The sequence below is a fragment of the Eutrigla gurnardus genome, assembly GCF_963514095.1.
Source record: "Eutrigla gurnardus genome assembly, chromosome: 18".
Classification (NCBI taxonomy): domain Eukaryota; kingdom Metazoa; phylum Chordata; class Actinopteri; order Perciformes; family Triglidae; genus Eutrigla; species Eutrigla gurnardus.
The window spans coordinates 18,743,517-18,764,862 of NC_139929.1; the positions used below are offsets into that span (position 1 = coordinate 18,743,517).

General features: G+C 40.6%; 1 protein-coding gene and 1 long non-coding RNA gene across 2 annotated transcripts in view; one reads left to right on the forward strand and one right to left on the reverse strand.

Moving 5' to 3' along the window:
* Window positions 1–42, reverse strand: part of LOC311028839 (uncharacterized protein) — a gene marked incomplete at its 5' end in the record, with an annotated part of 80,038 nt that extends 79,996 nt beyond the window's left edge. The window contains one exon of the mRNA XM_084033634.1: window positions 31–42. Coding sequence (XP_083889760.1) covers window positions 31–42 — 12 coding nt within the window. The remainder of the gene's footprint in view (window positions 1–30) is intronic.
* Window positions 1–21,346, forward strand: part of LOC311028995 — a 386,496-nt gene that overhangs the window by 255,635 nt on the left and 109,515 nt on the right. The window lies entirely within an intron of this gene.

Here is a 21,346-nt window from a genome sequence, read left to right on the forward strand (position 1 = left end):
GGAGCAGCCTGGGTGGAAGTGGCGGCTCACCTTGGTCGTCATTGTCAGTTCTTTGCCGTTCCGTGCTCTCAGACCGCTCTGCAGGAGAGGCGCGCGACCCGCAAGCCGTGACCGCGGTAGGCGACGCTGCGACGGATGACGGGCAGGAAGTTCGACCAATCAGTTTATTCGGTCCGAATAAACTGATTGGTCGAACTTTTATCAGAAATATATGAGAATTAAATAAGGATGAGTTTCAAGACCTGATGGATTTATTTTACATTTTGGTGTGCCGTACGCTTATTAGGAGCATTTTAAGATTCCAAAAGATAAATAAAATAATAAATAAAATGTGAATATTGAAAAAATATGGAATTGAATTCGAATAGTATAATAAAAGAAAATTAACAGCTATGTTAACTATTAATGAATTTTGAATGAATGAATTATTATTTCAAGGTTCTTTATCACCTGCACAGATGAGATGCAACATAAAACAGACAACAACAAAAACATGATATCGGCATTATAGATTGGCCATCGGCTGCCCTGCTCTTTCAATATCGGCATCGGCATCGGCCATTGAAAAACACAGGTAGAGCACGAAAGTCGCCACTCGCCTTGTGGAGGTCAAAGCGGGAAGCAATGCCATCTTGTATGAAAGAAATTTCATGTCCACAAAATAAATGGCTTCAAGTAAATGTGTCCACCCTCCCACTGTCCTTTACTACACAAGTACAGTATATGCTTTATGGTAGGAGTCACATTCATTCAGAGTTTAACAAGTATTCTGCATTATTACAATCCCACAGTGAAAGTAGAAACCTTAGCAGTTCTTTTAAAGTGCAGCTCAATAACAAGTTCTTAGCAATGAATATAGAAATTGGAAGCTACTTCAGGAAGGAAGTAGCTGTGTTGGAGGCTGTGTTTCAGCACACCAAGAGACAATCAATCTCTTTTTTCATTTTTTTTGCAGTTTGTTTTACTTTTACTACTGCCAAATCTCTTCTTTATTTACTGCCAGTTGATGTGAAGCTGTGCGTGATGATTTACGGCTATGGATTATGAAGTCCAAAGGTGATATTTGTTGCATTGAAACTAGGCCCTGCAACAGCCCGGACGCAGACCAGGCCCTGCACCAGGCCATCCACCAAACTAGGCCCTGCAGTAGACCACGCCCTGCATCATACCATCCATCGGGCTACCAGCCTAGCAGCATCTGCCAGCAGCAGCTAACAGCAGCCAGGGTCTGACTCTTCAGGAGCAGCCAAGCCTCAAGCCTCCACCAGCAGCCAGCAGCATTCAGGCCTCGAGCCTCCAGGAGCAGCTTCCACCATAGCTCCAGCAGCTGCTGGCTACCACCAGGCCAGGCAAGTGATCTCATAATCCCTGTCTCATTATCATCACTGACTTTACTTGTTGCAGTATAAAACCACTGCTGTCTTCAATCTATTGTCCTTGCCCAGTGTGGCTCGTCTTTAGCCTAGATCTGTGGCAAGAGGTTCATATCAGCTAAAGTTGACCAACATGGCTATGAAAAAGGAAATTGAGGACATAAGGAGATCACTGGAAATGCGACATGTCAATGTTGATAAAATCACCGAACAGCAGGAAAAGATCATGGAGCTGATGGGGGATATTAAAGCCCTAAAACAGCATAATGCAGAAAAGGACAAAAGGATCAGTGACCTTGAATACAGGGTGGCAGAGCTGGAACAGTACTCCAGAGTCAATGATGTTGTGATTACAGGTTTAAAGACGAAACCTAAATCATATGCCAAGTCTGTGGGAAAGGTATCTGAGGAAAACATGACAGAGGAGGACCGGGCAACAGTGGAAGAGCAGGTAGTCTCCTTTTTGAAGACCAGAAAGATTGCTGTAGACTGCAATTTCATAGAAGCATGCCACCCTCTCCCACAAAGAAACACCACTCAACCACCGGCCATCATCCTCAGATTCACCAACAGGAAACATAAGGTTGGGCTCCTAAAACAATGGAAACTATTAAGAGGAACAAATGTGTATGTGAATGAGCATCTGACAAAAAAAAATGCAGATATTGCAAAGAAAGCACGGTTCCTTCGCAAACAGGGAAAAATCCAGTCAACTTGGACCTCTAACTGCAAGACATTTATAAAACTCAATGGCTCACCAGAGGAGGCGAAGATTAAAATCATCAGAGAGCTGAATGAGCTAGATGTGTATCAATGACTCTGAAATCTAAACTGGATGTTTTCTTTTTTTCTTTGTGATTGTTGTGGTTTTTTTATAATTATGACCATGTGACAAATTTACATCATGTCGTCCAGTTACCTATCACCCATAAATGTTGGGGATTCTATCCCCCCTGAAATTGATTTCTTAACTTTCAATCCATTTGAGCTAAATACTGATAAAAGTGGTATCTATGATGAATTTTTTAACCCTGATGTAAATCTTTTAAATTCAAACAATATTTCACACTCTTGTGAATATTTCTCTGAAGATCAGTTTAATGATTTGTTTCATACTCTTTTACATGATGATTTTTCTGTACCACAAACTTTTTCCTCCTTGCACTTAAACGTTCGCAGCTTGCCAAAAAATTATGATCATCTAAAATTATATCTGTCAACTTTGATACATTCCTTTTCAGTTATGGCATTCTCTGAAACCTGGCTGAAAGATGATATTACAGATCTCTATCCCATATCCCAGTATAATGCTATTCATTCTTGCAGAAAGACCAAAGTGGGAGGAGGTGTTTCTTTATATGTGTCCAAAAATTTTAACTTTGCCCCCAGAATTGAACTGAGTGTCCTCCTAGAAAGTGCCTCAGTGGAATCTGTGTTTATTGAAATCTCGTCTTGCCGTCCCTTTAATGGGAAAACTATTATAATTGGTTGTATCTACAGACCACCGGATACTGACCTGAGCATATTCAATGAAGCTCTTTACTCCACTTTGGAAATTATAACTAAGGAACATAAAATGTGTGTACTACTGGGTGATTTTAACATTGATTTGCTTAAGAGTGAATTACCATCTACAGTTGATTTTCTGAACACATTATATTCCACTTATTTTTTCCCACTAATTCTTAGGCCCTCTCGGATCACTAGATCTTCAGCTTCACTCATTGACAACATCTTATTCAACTCTTTGGATTTCCAAATTACCTCAGGTTTATAATGTCAGATATTTCAGATCATCTCCCCGTATTTCAGATAATACATACTAAAGGAAAGTGTAGACGCTACAACTCCGATTATATCCAAACTAAATATCGTAAATTTACCAAACAGTACATGGAGTCCTTTAAGTCCTTGATCAGTGCTGTGTCTTGGGATGAGGTTCTGAAGTCACAAGATGTTAATGAAGCCTCTAGGTTATTTTATACTGTTTTTAATTCAACCCTGGAGTCCTGCTTTCCATTGGTCACCTCAAAAGATAAGAATAACTCATACAAAGGGAAACCCTGGATAACGGATGAGCTAAAAAAGTGCTCTCGCAAGAAAAATAAACTATATAGGAAAGCCATTAGTAACCCTACTCCTGAGAATCTGAAAATATACAAGAAATATAAAAACAAATTTACTCTATCAATAAGGAAGGTAAAAAAAACATTTTATGCTGATAAATTTACTCAGGCTTCAAATGACATTAAGTCAACCTGGAACCTCATCAACCAATTACTTAATCGCAAAAAAACTCCAGCTACTGTACCTGCTGAGATGTTAGGAAAGGACAGACCTCTTAGTGACCCGAGAGATATAGCTGAGGGTTTCAATGAGTTTTTTGTTAATGTGAGCTCTTCCTTGGCATCTAACATAAAGGACTCTGATGTGAACCCATGTAGTTTCGTTAAAGGTACATTCTCACCACTCTCTAGCTTTGATCCCCCCAGTGCTGAAGAAGTGTATGAAATTATTAAGAACCTAAAGAACTCTGCCCAAGGACATGATGGTATTAAAAGCAGTCTTGTGAAAGAAACAATAGACTACATTATCCATCCTCTAACCCATCTTTTTGCTTTATCTCTTCAGTCTGGTATCGTCCCCCAAGAACTCAAAATTGCAAAAGTCATACCAATATTTAAATCTGGTAATACAAAGGACTTTGGCAACTATCGCCCAATATCCATATTACCATGTTTCTCTAAGATTGTGGAAAAATTGGTATATGTAAGAATCTCCAAGCACTTAGTTGCTAACAATATACTGTATGGCCATCAATATGGATTTCGCAGGAAATATTCCACTGAGCATGCATTGCTACAATTAGTCAACAATATATCCTCAGCACTGGATGGTAAAAAAATTGCCCTTTGTGTTTTTCTTGATTTCAGTAAAGCATTTGATACCGTCAATCATAAAATTCTCATCTCAAAGCTCAATAGATATGGAATCCAGAATGTTGCTCTAAATTGGCTGATCAATTACCTCTACAATAGAGAGCAGTTTGTTTATTTTAATGGTGTTTCATCTACCAAATCAAGTATTCTTTTTGGAGTCCCACAGGGGTCGATCCTGGGCCCTTTATTATTTTTGATTTATATTAATGACTTGCCTAGATCATGTAATAACTTCCTCCCCTTATTATCTGCCGACGACACTAGTCTTATAGCTACTCATGATGACTTCAAGTCTCTCATTGCATGTGTAAATGATGAATTAGCAACTGTTTCAAACTGGTGCCAGATCAATAAGCTAACTCTCAACGTAAATAACTGTAACTTCATGATCTTCTGCAACAAAAACAAATCTCACGCAAAAGAAGAAGCCAAAATACTAATCAATGGAGTTGAAATCCTCCAAGTACCTTACACCACTTTTCTAGGTGTTACTTTGGATGAAGGTCTAAACTGGAATAATCATATCAATCAAGTTTGCAAAAGATCAATGAAAATGCTTGGTATACTGAAAAAGGTTTCTCCTCTGATCAATTCGTCTGCTCATGTGACTTTATATTATAGTTTTTTATTTCCATATTTGAATTATTGTAATATTGTCTGGTCTGCAACTTATCCAACCTACCTGAACAAACTACTGTTAATTCAGAAAAGATGTCTAAGAACGATCTCTCGCTCCAGTAGACTAGAACCATCTGCACCCCTATTTATGAAATATTCAATATTGCCCATTCATAAACTTAATGTCTTCCATTCATGCTTGTTTGTGCATAAGTTTATCAACGCTAAACGAAATCTTCCTGACACTTTTCAACATTTTTTTACTTTTTCATCTGACCTCCATTCATATTCAACTAGGCATAGTGGCATCTTCATTTACCCTTTTGCCGAACATCTGGGCATCAATCTAATATTACTTTTAGAGGTCCAAAACTTTGGAATGGTTTGGAGGTGATTCTGAGGTCAACAACATCTTATACATCCTTTAGAAAGTTACTGAAAAAACACCTCATGTCATAATCTTCAGTGTTATTTTTCTGTTAATGTTAATTATGCATCCTTTTTCTTTTTCTTTTGTTTGTTTGTGTTTCATAGTTTTTCTATTGTTGCACTATACATTTTATTGTTTCATTTCTAATTTATTTTTCTGTATTTCTCATTGTTTATCTTGAATTAATGTAATTCTATGATGAAGGGAGTGGAACTTTGTACAAGCCTTCTAGGCTTCGTTCCCTCCTTGCACTGTTTTAAAATTGTGCTAAATAAATAAATCAAATCAAATCAAATTGGTCTCACCAGCAAGGCTTTGTTCCTGAGTTAAATCCTAATATATTCCCCGAACATCTTCTTTTTTTTAATCCCTTTTGGTCTCAACTCGATGAAAGATCCAAGGATCGTTTTTCAACACGCAGACCACGACAACTCGATGAAAGATCCAAGGTTCCTGTGCAGTGACTAAACCATTGCAGCGTATCCAAAGCTGCAGCACGCCTTATCTTCAGTCTACCCAAACTCTCCCATGTGACCCCCCTCCTCCGTGACCTCCACTGGCTCCCTGTAGCAGCCTGCATCTAATTCAAGATGATGGCACTGGCCTTCAAGGCCATCAATGGAACGGCAGCCATCTACCTTCAAACACTGGTCAAACGCCCCGAAGCGAGCACTTCGCTCCTCTACTTCAGCTGGCTGGCTGGTACCACCATCGCTGAAATCAAACAAATGTCGCTCAGCAAAGTCCAGACTCTTTTCTGTTCTGGTCCTCAGTGGTGGAACGAACTCCCGACCAATGTCAGGACAGCAGAGTCACTGCCATCTTCTGAAAAAGGCTCAAGACTCAGCTGTTCAGACTTCACCTACAGGAGGATGAAGAGAGGTGTGTTGGGATGTTGGGTGTTGCTGTCTCTGCAAAGCTTCAGGAAGCACAGAAGCCAAATGTTTGTGGCTTCAAGGTATACAGATAAATAGTGACATCTGGTGGAAAAGGCTTGGTTTCATGATAAAACAGGGAAAATATTTAAGTGAACTGGATGGCAACCCTGTCTCTTATACAACTAAACTGCAGGTTCAAGAAGAGAACGGTTTCTTCCAGACTGAATTGTTGCAGAGTTAAACAATCAAAACAAAACGTTAATGAACCAAGTTCATTTTCATATTTAATTATTTCCCAATATATAATGTTTTTTATGTTTACTAACTCCTTACTTATTTATCTTTTTATTTATTTCTGTTTTTCTTCATCTATATGTTTATATCTGGCAGCAGGAAATGCCATAAAGTACCAATGCAGTGAGCTACTAAGATGACTTTAACGCTTAGCTGTAGAGTTGACCTGCAATTATGACGATGACTTTGTTCACAGCTTCACACCAGAATCCAGATGGATGCAGGGGCCCGTTTCAGAAAGCAAGTTTAACAAACTCTGAGTCAAAACCTGAACTCTAGCTTGACCAACTCTGAACTGTCAAACTCAGAGTTTTTGGTTTCAGAACAGGTGTTACGATTTAGTTCAATCAACTCTGAGTATTAATTGTAGAAAAAAAAGAAATGTTTCGTCTTGAGTGTTCCACTCATTCAACATTTACATTCTATGTGTGTTTGAGCACACAGGTACAACCTAACCGGCTCAAAACAGACCTGGCAGCAACTAAAGATGAAATATAAAGATATAGTCCAAACAGGTAAGGTCACATTTAATTACAAGCAATTGTGGTGTTGTTTAGCCTGCCCTCATTAAACAGCATTCAGTGGCTCCATTCAACATGTGAAAGTGATATTTAAGTAATTAGGGAACAAAGACAAAGTCAAATCTTCAGCCATCCCATCACTGCCAGTATTAAATATTGTCTATATGAGATCACACCTAAATGCCTGTTGGACATGCATGTGTCTGTTTTGTGGATATGTTAAAATTTGACCTCCTGTATAGCCAACAGAAAAAAGGCGGAGGCCAGCAAACCGGTTGTCGGTCCACCACCACCGCTCACAGAGGCTGAAGAGATGGCCCTCAGTCAGAACAGTGGGCAACATATTGCTGAGGGCCTCTCTGGGGGGATCTCATCAGAGCCAGCCACGCCCCAGGACACAAGGGCCTGCATAAGAGGTAAATTATTCAAATGACTGGCATATATGGCGTTCAGGATGAATGTACATATATGTACATCCTTTTTCTAGTGTTGGCTCAGTAATCCATTCATCATAGACACAACTTGGCACACTGATTTTTCTTGTAGCAGTAGGCTACACTTCTCTGTAATTGGCTGCTGTTCTCAGATATCAATCTATTTCAAGGTGACTCAGAGTCTGAGCTGCGACCTGCACACTATTGTTTAAAAAAGGAAATGTATATTAGGTGGGCACTTTTCTGGGTAATCATCAACTGACTAATCTTCTTCTAGCAGTTACTGATGGTGTAATCTGTCTTGTGGAGCCGTCTGCTATAACAGACCTCCATGCTGTTATAAGTACTCTAAATATTCCACATTTTCATGATGGGTAGAATATAACACAACAATTCTGTTTTATTGCAGGGAAGATGCAGAACGGCCTGTTGAGGTTTACACCTTTTTAAAATAACTTTCAGTTAATGATGGTGTTCCACAATGCTACTTCCAGCTTCTTTCTCTCTAACAGAGCAATGCTGGAAATTACAATGAGGAAGAGGGTCCTTTAACCTCCACAGCACAGTTTACCTCAGTAAGATGTTGTTCAGCGTTGAGCCACAACTAAATATGACACTTGGTAGACATGGCACTGTGAAATTCAACGTAATTTGTGTTCCCTATAGCTGCCTGTGAGACAATTGTACAAAGTGTATTTGAAAACACAAATCGATAAATCACATCTGGAAATGGATCACATCAGGCTGCAGATTCAAAAGGAACAAATGGAAATACAACTGCTGGATCATCAGTTAAAGGTGGGTGATGTGCCCACAGGTGGATGATTTTTAATTGTTTCAACAACAAAAGATTAACTGTCCAACATTTGTACTTCCAGGAAATAAAGAAGACCTCATAAAATAACAGGCATATTGTCTTTCTTCGATCGACACTGGTGATGGGTCGCTTAGAAATGATTGAAGCGTATCATGTCTCTAACAGCTCTTCCATCTCGTGCATCAGCAGGGGGGTTGGGACTATTGTCTGTATCATCAGGGCAAGAGTAGGACATTGTTCCCTTTGGTTGCACACTTGTCAACACTTGTTTACCTGATAATACAAGCATTTCTAAAAAGATTCAGCAAAACTTTTTCATACTCTTGCGTGAAACTCGAGTCACGGAAATAGCTGGGTAAACATGGAAGTAGCGTCTACGCTGCGGTAGCATTAGCAGCAGAGGATAGAAGCTATCGGGCAAGTGTTCTTTTAAATAAACTCCTGATGTAACTTACAAACTTTCAAATGCCTCGTTTTGTGAGTACAGACCCTATGTGTACTACTGCAGCAGTTTGGTAACATTCCATGCATTATTAGTGGGGTAATTTACGAGATATACAAGATGTACCATAGCGCCAGTACTAAGCCATTCGGCTGACAGCCCTATCTTGACCAATGCTGACCATCGCTAAAAATGCTTCTGAGGGGCTGTTTGGCTGGATGTCATGGTGGAAATGACCTAGGGTGCATTTTACTCCGAACCATCACTTTAACTAACTCAAGGTTTTCACTAAACCTGCTTCCTGAAACAGTCCCCAGATCCTGTAAGGGTGCTGCTCTGCTGATTTGTTCGTCAGATCCACCCGTCGCTCCTCAGCAGCCCAAATATGGACTTGAGGCTCTAAAGCCGTAGCTCGTCTATGACAGACTCTGTCCTCCATATGAAATCCAGCCTGTTCTGCAGCTTGGTCCCGACACGGCCGCTCATTTAGTTTGTCTGTGATGCTCCCACACACGGCATCATGGGAAGTGTAGTTAGTTAGTCAGGTTAACGTCTACCATGCTCTGTTGTTGTCTGAACCTAAGTTTGTGTGAAGATGGAAGTTTATTTTGAAAAGATATTCTGGCCAAGCTGTTATTTGATGCATTAAAGGTAGAACATGTTGTAAAATTACCATATTAATGATCAATATATATATATATATATATATATATATATATATATATATATATATATATATATATATATATATATATATATATATATATATATATATGTGTAACACTCTTTAGTTACACACACACACTGTAATCCCCAATATTTCTAGTTCAACTATGTTGAGCTATACAGTCTGATTGAGTTTTGTAGATGCAGTTCCTATATTTCACCAGCAGGGTGCGTATTCCACACGCGCTAGCGCCGCTCACGCTCGTAGTTCCTTGTATCCCCTGCTTGTTTCTTTCCTTCACTGATGCCGATGAGGACAGACACTAGCCGAGAAGAGAGCTTGCTAATGTTAATAGCTAGACTAAAAGTGGTTAAAACGTTATTTTGTCTTGCGTTATTGATCCGTGAGGAGTTTTTTTTTTGGAGTACCGGACATTACCGTGTTGTTGTGTTTTGTCGAGGAAAAACTCCGGTGAGTAGCAACAATTAGCGCTCAGCATAGCATGCTAGCGGATGCCGACCACGGCTAATGCTGACTCATTTCATGAATACATCCTTAGTATGTGTCGATATGTTTCTGAGAAATGTTTAAAACCAACCGGAGGTATGTAAGAGTGTGTATTTGAGTTGAGAATGTGGTTAATGTTGTATTTCTGTGTGGAAGTTATCAGTGCTAATCGAGCTATATTGCTATTTGCCTCGTGCTATGGCTAAAATGCTAGTTAATGCTAAACAGCTAACCAAGCTGGTTTTGCGAGCTGGAACACGTGCAGCTGTGTGCATTTGAGTTAGTGAGGGACAGTAATTCGATTAATCATTCTTAAACATGATTGATATGTGGTTTAATTCATATTTTATGTGCACTATGCGGTGGTTAAAGCTAAAAAAACAGTTAAAAACATTTCATATTACACACTTTTATGTGTGTTGGCTGTTAAAAATTAATTTTATGGCTGTATATGAAACATTGTCAATGTGAATAGTCAAGTTCATTGATTTGAGATTTAAAAAGAGAATAAATACTGTGCAGTTGATTTAGATAAATGTATAAAAAGAGAGAAAGAGATTAACAATAGATATAAAACTGCTGCTCTATGCAGGTTGGTTTTATTTTGGTGTATGAAACGATTCTGATGGCGAGCCAGAGCCCAAACCCGAGGAACGTGGAGCAGGACACCGGCTTACATGCGTGGAGGGTGTGACGTCGGAACAGCTCATCGTGCATCTGGAGAAAGCATCTATCACACCATACAGTTAAGACTCAAAAAAATCACACTACCCGGGTAGATGAACAATTACATGAACAATTGCACTACCATACATTAAAGGACTAATACAAAAACTGTGGACACTGACTAAATTGGACATTTTACTATTTTTGGACTTTATTGGACTTTGTTTGTTTATTATTTTGGGCCCATTATTTCATTTGCACTTTAAACAATATTTTTGTGAGTTGTAAATTTGTTTATGCTGTTGGTTACAACTGAGGTTTTGAATGGGTTAGCTTGGCCCTGTTGTTCTCAGTCACCTTCTGTGGTATGGCCCATTGGGATTTGGGTACTTCTATTCCATACTGGTTGCAGATGTTCCTGTGTACTATCCCAGCCACTTGGTTGTGCCTCTCCATGTATGCTGATCCAGCTAGCATCTTACACCCTGCTACTATGTGCTGGACTGTCTCAGGGACTTCTTTGCACAGTCTGCATCTTGGGTCTGATCTGCTCTGGTAGATCCTGGCCTCTATGGCTCTTGTGCTTATGGCCTGTTCTTGTGCTGCCATTATTAGTGCCTCTGTGCTGTCTGTCAGTCCTGCATTTTCCAGCCACTGGTAGGATTTCTTGATATCAGCCACTTCCTCTATATGACGGTGGTACATGCCATGTAGGGGCTTGTCCCTCCAGGTTGTCTGCTCCTCCTCCTCCGCACTCTCATCAGGGTTCTGCTGCCTGAGACATTAGCAGTTCATCCTTCGGGGCCATTTTTTCGATGTAATCTCGAATTTTCGATGTTTCATCCTGGACTGCGGCCTTGACGCTCACTAGCCCTCGGCCTCCCTCTTTCCGCTTAGTGTATAGCCTCAGGGTGCTGGACTTGGGGTGGAACCCTCCGTGCATGGTGAGGAGCTTTCTAGTCCTGATATCTGTGGCTTCTAGCTCCTCCTTTGGACAGCTTATGATACCAGCGGGGTATCTGATGACTGGTAGTGCGTACATGTTGATGGCTCGGACCTTGTTCTTACCATTCAGCTGACTTTTCAGGACCTGCCTTACTCTCTGGAGGTATTTGGCTGAGGTTGATTTCCTTGTAGCCTCTTCATGGTTTCCATTAGCCTGTGGGATGCCAAGGTACTTGTAGCTGTCTTGGATATCACCTATGTTGCCCTCTGGTAGGTCGATCCCCTCAGTCCTGATCATCTTGCCTCTCTTGGAGACCATCCGGCCACACTTGTCCAATCCGATTGACATCCCTATATCATCACTGTGGATCCTGGTGGTGTGGATCAGTGAGTCTATATATATATATATATATATATATATATATATATATATATATATATATATATATATATATATATATAAATAATGTGTGTAATACACCTAATGTGTGTGTGTTTAATAACTAATAACTGGTGTGCACTCAGGCCCTTCATCATCATCATCATCAACAACATACTCAAATGATAACTCTCAACACACTTGTGAAATGTTTATTTACAGTATTTATAGTACCAGAGCTTATTGTTTCATATACATTTACAGCACAGACCCTCAGGGAGTCGAGAGCCGCCGTCGTCTGCATGTTTAAAACGATCCATGTTTATTGCTTCAGAGAGAACTGCACCATGGGAAGTCAGTCATTCATGGAAGAGGAAACATGAAACGGCTCTTTACAATACCGTTGAATAAACCTCTTAAAAACAATAAGAATTATTTGCACCATGCGCACAAAATTAGAAAAGTCAAATTTTCTGGCTGCAATATTACACAGAAACACCTGCAATAATAAAAAAAACATTCACACACAAGAGTGTAAAATCATCAAATGTTTCCTCTGAGCATGGCACCAAATAAAAATGAGACAAAACACCAACAGGGTGGCGTTCTTGTTGAGTTTGTGAAGGAGACGACAGGAAACGACCAACATTTGGCTTCGGAATTCAAAAATCAAGTTGCTTCTTGCTGTTGTGTCACATCCCAACGGCAAATCCACCTCTCAGCATCCACCCACATTAAACAAAACATGGTGTCTGGGATCTGTGGCAGGACTTCAAAACCTCTTTTTCAACATTGTTCTCCTTTCCCAGAATGCCTTGTGTTCTGTGATCATGTGATCAGTATTGAAAGCTCACAGAAGTAGTGAAATCTAATCTAATTCCAGTATGTTTCAGAATTGGTTTCAAGATTTAAATGATTGCTTTTAAAAGGGATATTTGTGTTCTGTACTGATGAAAAAGCACAAGTATAAAAATATATACACCGACTTGTCATTTTAACTGGTTAATTGTGCATAAATGCTCAGGTCGTTTTGCGTCTCTAATAACCACTCAAAGAATATTTATCAAAACTGTTTAAGTTCAAACCCCATTGAACAGAGTTTACCTTTACAAAGGGATTAGTCTCAGTGATCCAGTATCAGTGAGGCTCTGATGAGGACTGAAGACTCTCATATGAACCACTGAAACGTGTTGATTAGAGCGACTCACACAGATATCAATCAGTAGATGTGACATTCTGTCATAACTCATGAGGTCACCGTCCGCCATCTTGCCTGTGTTTCCTTTTGACATGTGATCTGTCAGCTCAATAGATACGTTATAAGCAGCAAACATATGTTTAAATGCAACCACAGGGTGATGTCACACGACGCCAGAGCTAAACGCTGCATCAGCAGTATGGAACTTTCAGTCTGCATTAGTATGTTATGGACACTCAGCTGCAGCTACGTGTTCAATGGACTTCTGTTGGATATTCCTTTACCCATCCTCGCCTTCAAGTTCTCTCACTGGGAGAGGACCCCTTCATGGACTGTGGGAAATGTGGTTTCATGGGGAATATTTCAGTAGTGTATTAATGCTGGAGTGATATTAGGGGTTTAATTATCATCCAGGGTGGGGGTAGTGTTGCCGGTCTTATGGGTAACCTGCGTATGTGAGGTGAGGTGTGATGGGAAGTGTAGTCCCCGTGGATGTGTGTGGATGTGAGAAGCCGCTGCTCCCTCGATGCAGCCGGTGAAGTTGATGTACAGATGAGTGTTGTTAGCCAGCAGAAGTGTATTAGATGAGCTCAAGATTACAGCCTCACAAGACTGCAGTGTTTCTGTCCTCTTGTAGACGACTCAATGAAAGCCTCTGGTTGGACGGTGAAGGATCTCTCCTGTCATTCTTCTGGTCGTGTCACCCGGACACTAGAAATGCGGGTCACCAGCTGAACGAGCAAAGGTCACGTTAGCATCCACAGCGTGCTCCCAACTAGGGTTCAGGGCCGATAAGCTGGAAAGGTAACACACCGTAACAACAGTGTTTACGGAGGCTTCTGGTTGGACCTATAACAACACACGCCGACCACAAGGTGGTGCTGTTTTCCTGCTATCTGAAGTTATCTGAGGGCTTTATGACATCTGTAGGATGTATGTTTAGAATAAGTTATAAGGTTGTTTATATATAGAAGTTACTCCAGAGGTTCAAGACTGATTCCATGATGATGTGATGTGAAACTATTTGAATTTGAAAACTGCAGCAAAGTGACTGAGAACAATGATTTTACACGTTTGAGTCCACTCCATGTTTTCAGCTTCTATCATTTCTTACATCCAACATTAAAGACAGAGACCAATCGTCAACGTAGACAGACTATTGACTTTTTATTGGAGGAACTGTTTTGGTGGTCTGATGATGTTCTGTAGACGCTGGAGATGTCTCTTTCAGCTGGCACTTCCCAGAATGCTCTCTGGGTCATTCCGTGTCATTTCATCAAATTTCTGAAAATCTTCCCACCTGACCATCTCAGAATGTCCTGCAAAAATTAAAGTACAAAGACACACTTGTTACTAGGACAAATCCAAAATATTAGGTCTCTACTGTCAATACTTTTCTCATGAAACATCATTGAATAAAGGGTAGTTTAGACGGTTTTTGGCATCATACTCTGAAAAGCCATTTTTAAACAGCAATATCTGGAAAACTATCTCACCTGTGACCTTCAAAATTTCTACAGTGTATATCTGTTACTAATAGCCTCCAGACATGAAATATCAGGGGTGTAGCTCAATGATAACCTAGTATGGTAGGTACTTAAAATGTGGCTTGTTGAAATAAAGTAGTACATTTGAAGAGTGGCTGAGCTCCCATTTTTGCAGATAAAAGACTTCTATCACTTCTGCCTCTATCTCTGGTGTTAGCTTAAACATTCTACAAAATATGGTTTCTCTTAGATTATTAGTTTCACAGATATTAAGGCTCAAAAATGGAAGTAAACACATCTTTGCCCAACTTCAGAGTCATATTCCAAAAAACTGACAACACGCATCAGGTCCAAACTTACTTATTTTGAAAGATCATATTCTTGTTGAAATCATATTAAAAAATCGGGAGGGTGTTTTGCCTCAATTTGTCGCAGTGATTTTTTAAAATCCTGACATTGGTGGGGTTTTTGTGGCCGTTTTTGGTACTGCATGTCTTATTATCCTACCAGTAAACATCACAGGAGGGCAATTCAAATGTGTTTTTTACCATTTACCAAAGACTTACATGTGACTAAATGCTACTGATAAATTTAGCTTTACGAAAACATTTAATGTAGCACAGTTGTAGTTACAGAGGCAATAAGTCCTTGAATGTGAGTTAAACATGCTGAAAGCAGCTTTTAATGTCTTATGAACAAATATAGTATAATATTGAAGACTGTACATTTTGTCATACTTTAAGTATATAAATTACACAACTAAACCAAATAATAATCTTAATTTGAGCATAAAGATTTTACATTACAGTAGAAAAGTCTCCAAAGTTTGATATTGAATAACAGTTTGTCTCTATATGCTCACTATGAGACAATATGTGAGTTATGATCAGAAATGGTGGATAGGAAGTATCAGAGATGTTTCAGATGAAGATGAAGATGTACTGGTTCAGTTCATGCACCCACATGGCCCTGCCAAGAGTTTCTACTGGCCAAGAAGAGAAGACATGTGTAATGTCCCACTGCAGCATAGAATTGCAGGATTTGACGTGGCCTCTACAGTAACTGGGTGAATGTATGCCATCAAAAAAGATGAGCACAACAGAGCAGAGATGTACATTAGACAATTTCTAAAGTGACTGCCAAATTAATGAATGTGACGAAGGAATTGGATCTAAAAGATGAAAAATGTGTCATCGCTCACAGTGAGCATAGAGACAAACTGTTAATCAATATCAAACTTTGGAGAATTTTGTACTGTAATGTAAAATCTTATGCTCAAATTAAGATTATTATTTGATTTGGTTGTGGTATTTATATACTTAAAGTATGACAAAATGTACAGTCTTCAATATTATGCTATTATGTTCATGGTTTAAGACATTAAAAGCTGCTTTCACCATGTTTAACTCACATTCAAGGACTTATTGCCTCTGTAACTACAACTGTGCTACATTTTAATGTTTTCGTAAGGCTAAATTTATCAGTAGTATTTAGTCACATGTAAGTCTTTGGTAAATGGTAAAAACACAATTGAATTGCCCTCCTGTGATGTTTACTGGTAGGCTATTAGGACATGCAGTACCAAAACCAGCCACAAAAACCCCACCAATATCAGGATTTTAAAAAATCACTGTGACAAAATGAAGCAAAACACCCTCCTGATTTTTTAATATGATTTTAACAAGAATATGATCTTTCAAAAAAAGTAAGTTTGGACCTGATACGTGTTGTCAGTTTTTTGGAATATGACTCTGAAGTCGGGCAAAGATGTGTTTACTTCCATTTTTGAGCCTTAATATCTGTGAAACTAATAATCTAAGAGAAACCATATTTTGTAGAATGTTTAAGCTAACACCAGAGATAGAGGCAGAAGTGATAGAAGTCTTTTATCTGTAAATATGGGAGCTCAGCCACTCTTCAAATGTACTACTTTATTTCAACAAGCCACATTTGAAGTACCTACCATACTAGGTTATCATTGAGCTACACCCCTGATATTTCATGTTTGGAGGCTATTAGTAACAGATATACACTGTAGAAATTTTGAAGGCAACAGGTGAGATAGTTTTCCAGATAATGCCGTTTAAAAATGGCTTTTCAGAGTATGATGCCAAAAACCGTCTAAACTACCCTTCATTCAATGGCGTTTCATGAGGAAACTGTTGACAGTAGAGACCTAATATTTTGGATTTGTCCTAGTAACAAGTGTGTCTTTGTACTCAAATTTTTTCAGGACATTCTGAGATGGTCAGGTGGGAGGCATTTGATGAAATGACACGGAATGACCCCTCTGCCAACTGGTCAGCTGGAACAAGAAAACAAACATGATAAAGGTGAAAATGTGCTACAATGTGACGTGACGTAGCATGAGTGTTCTTAAACTACGTTAACAAACGAGGCAAAGGTTAGAGGAAATGTTTCCATGAACTAAGACACGCCCAGCAGACAGTTTGTCACGTACCTGTTTACCAGCGGGGTGCAGACGGCAGCAGCTCTCATAAGCAGAAGTCTGGACACGTCTCTGGAGGAGAGCATCTTCTCTGGAGCTTAGGCTACGTTCACACCGCAGTTACAAGTGACCTGAATCTGATTTTTTCGCTCATATGTGACCCATATCTGATTTGCTTTTGACAATGTGAACAGCACAAGTCGCATTGAATCTGACATTTTCTAATCAGATTCAGGCCACATTTAAATGTGGTACTGAATCGGATACGTATCGGATTTTTTTGAATGCGACCGCAGTCTGAACAGCCAGCTCGCATTTAATGCGACTTTGACGTCATTCTGACCCGCGCTGCACTGTTTTGTAAATGAATGACAAATAAAGTTGATTGAAAAGCGGGCGGGAGCCAAAACAAACATGGAGGACATTAAAATGTGAATTTTCTTTCTCCTCTTCCTCCTTCGTGCAATCACCCGCTCACAAATTTGCCGGCTGCCGCCACACACTGTTTTTAGCATGAAGCCATACAGTCCCACGTTACCGGTTGCCGTTGCCATGTTCGCTTCCGTAAACACCGCTGTGGCGTGATGTCATCAATGATCAACTGCGCATGCGGGTCACTTCAGGAGCGTGAGCTGTTCACACAGCAATCCGTAGACAGGCCGCATTTAAAGAGGTAATGTGAACAGCCAAACAAAAAATCGGATTTGAGCCATAAATCGGAATTGTGCATTAAGACCTGCAGTGTGAACGTAGCCTTAGACGCTCTGCTGCTTTGCTGCTGGTGAGGAGACAGACAGACTTCACAGAACTGGACCTGATGGACCTGAAGAGAAAGGACAAGAAGAACAGAAAACACCAGACTTAGAGCAGCAGTGGGGAGCAACGCTAGAATATTCTGGAGGAAACTTACAGTATCTAGAGAGACATTTTAAAGAGGTGTGCTTACATAAAGTCACTGGAACATAATCAAGTTCACATACTTTGATGCCTCGCTGTGCTCGTCCATGTTCTCTGTGGACACGTCGCTTCCCTCATCTTTCTCATCCTTTGGCTTCTTTATGAATGAAAAAACACATTTCATTGATTTATTAAATTGACTTCATGAAGAAAACAAAGGTAAAGGTATTAGATAAAGCATAATAATAATAATAATAATCATAATAATCATAATAATCATCATAATAGCAGCATAATACAGTTTTTCCTTACCTGGTTCTTCCATGTCAGTATCAAGTCATTGCTTCCCTCGTCTCTCTGGTCTGGTCCTGGGGGTCCTGAGGGTCCTGGGGGTCCTGATGGTCCTGGGGTTCCTCTGGGTCTTCTTGCCAATTCGGGTCCAAGGCAGTGCTGAAACAATCAAATGGATGCTGCATACAACATTAATGTAATTCAGGGTTTCCCGCAGCGCTTTCCTGTTAAGGCGGCCGCCTTAACAACAAAGGGCTGCCGCCTAAACTAACGTCTTAAAAAAAAAAGAAAGAAAAAAAAAAATCCATATACTAGCATTATTCGCCGCAGTGTTTCCCCTACCGTTGTACAGGCCGGGCAGGGCCTCCAGGCATAGGCGTAATTTATGGGGGGGATGGGTGGGTTGCAACCCACCCAATAATCCAAACCAGCCACCACAACCCACCCAATTTGATATCATAATTATTGATATTGAATGTTAAGCATTATAATCACAACAGTGTGGTAGATTTTCTCAATTTACCAGTAAAAAATAGTGACGTTTGTCTGTGCCCCCTCCCGCTCTGAGATTTGGTTTCGCCCACCTTGCCGGACCTGCGCTTCTCTACTGTCTCTCCGGTCTCTCCCCGCATCAGCGGTGGTATGAAGAAAGCACGCGAAAAAAAGCAAAAGAATAAAAGTATCTTCCCAACAGGAGGTAGCTACTGCTAGGGCTCCAGTGCCACCTCTCACGAGTCAAATCATGTTACTGAACAAAAGTTAGTTTGTCCCCAGCCGGCGAGTTCGACAGTGCGTGTGCGTATAGCCCCGTTCACATACGCCACTACTCGCCACTCGCTTTCTCGCTGAATTCTACTCGCTGGCAAAAAAAAATTCACTGCCGCCGGCGACTTCAAACGGCAACTATCTGTGGAACTCTCTGTTGACGTCAACTGTCGATCATCTCTATTCTACATTGTGATTGGTACTCGCTTCACTCACATCGCAGAAAGTTAAAATAATTTGATCTCCGATCGACCACATCGCATCGCCTGTCCTGACCACATTCCACTAGAACACATTCACATTAATTGACAGCTGTCTCTCAGAGATGGGCGAGTGGCGACGTATGTGAACGAGGCTTTAGTCAAAACCAAAACACCAAGGAAGGCTGAGGAATAGTCACCCACTTATATTATTATTATTATTATTATTATTATTATAATAATAATAATAATAATAAACAAATTGTGTTTTAGTCATTTTTGTTTTCATCTTTTCTTGAATGCTTAAACTCATCAACCCCATTTAGTATGTCAACATTTGTATCAGTACCAGCAGTTTGTAAGAAATTGGTCAGTAATTGATATGTCATATTTTGTTTCTCAGAATTCACCAAATTGATGCATTAAAATGAAATTATTTAAAATTTTCTCCCGGGGGGGCATGCCCCCGGACCCCCCTACAGGATCGCAATCCCCCCACCATAGTCTCCAAAGATATATATATATATACACCTGCTTCACAGGCGGAAATCTCAACCCCCCCAATGTTCAACTCAAAGTTACGCCCTTGCCTCCAGGCCAAAAAGAAATTAATATATGCCAAAAATAAGCCACCTATCAATTCATTCATAAATCAATAATCATTTACATGGGGGGGAGACACCCCCTGTGGGGGGAGGATTGTTTTTGATAAGCTGTGGAACTCTGAGTTAACCTATTTCTACCTGAATTTCTATGAACTATTAAGCTGTTGAGTAAACCCATAACTTATATTTTACTTCATAAAATAAGACATGCACTCATATGTCGTTGTAGTGTTTTACAGTATCTGTAGCTATTAATGTGATGCTCATCATCCCCCCCCCCCCCCCCCCCCTGACAGACACCACCTTAACTAACACATTTTCTGGGGGAAACACTGTAATTAGTTTCAAGGCCAGGGGCATAAAGAATACAAATCATACATTGTGTAGCTGTCCAACTCACCTTTTGATCCTTCAAGTCCACCACAGGGAGGTTGTGTTGCTGGTGGACCATCAGGTCCAGAGGACACTATTACCTGTTGGATGAACCCCGACTAGAATCCACTAGGAGGAACATTGTTACTTACCTCATTTGTCCTGTTTGTACGGGACATAACAGCTCAGCATAGGACACACGTGATCAGTTGTGTCCTGCCCTGTCTAGTAATGGCCTGTGATGTCCAGGACAAGACAGGACAGCGCAGGACATCACAAGACAGGACAGAACAGGACATCACAGGACAGGACTTCACACAACACGGCAGGACATCACAAGACTGAAAAGGACATCACAGGACAGGAAATCACATGATAGGGCAGGATATCACAAGACAGGACATCACACGACAGGGCAGGACATCACAGGACAGAACAGGACAGGACGGGACAGAATAGGACAAGACATTACAGGACAGGACAGAACAGGACATCACGGGACAGAACAGGACGGGACAAGACATTACAGGACAGGATGGGACAGGACAGGACATTACAGGCGTTACACAAAAACTAACAATGCATCAACGTATAGAAACGAAACACTACAACACTACAGAGAAACTAAACACTACAACACTACAGAGAAACGAAACACTACAACACTACAGAGAAAAACAAACACTACATCCTAGTATATTAAACCATTAAACACAATATTATTAAAAAACGCCTTATCAGCGCTTCTTTGGAGGGCTGCCTCCCAGCTCTCCAGCAACTCTCTTAAGCCCACGACCGCTACGCTTTCTGTTCCTCTCTAGCATAAGGGCCCGCAAGTTCCTAACCCACTTCTGCTCTTGGCCCGTTGAGAGCAGCCTAAATGCATCGAGACTTCCCGGGGGGTTTGAGGTGGAGGCAACAGGTGACGAGCTAGGGGCTGAGGCTGTCACAGGGGAACTAGCTAAGGGTCTACTAAGGGTGATCTTTGACGGAGGATCGGGAGCTACAGGAGTCATGGGGTCCTCTTGTGGCAGGGGGGAGAGGTCGGGGGAGAGTTCAGGGAAGAAACTGAGGGGGGAGAGGTCGGGGGAGAGTTCAGGGAAGAAACTGAGGGGGGAGAGTTCAGGGAAGTCCCTGGTCCGGTGTAAAACTCTGTACTGTTTTGGGGTCTT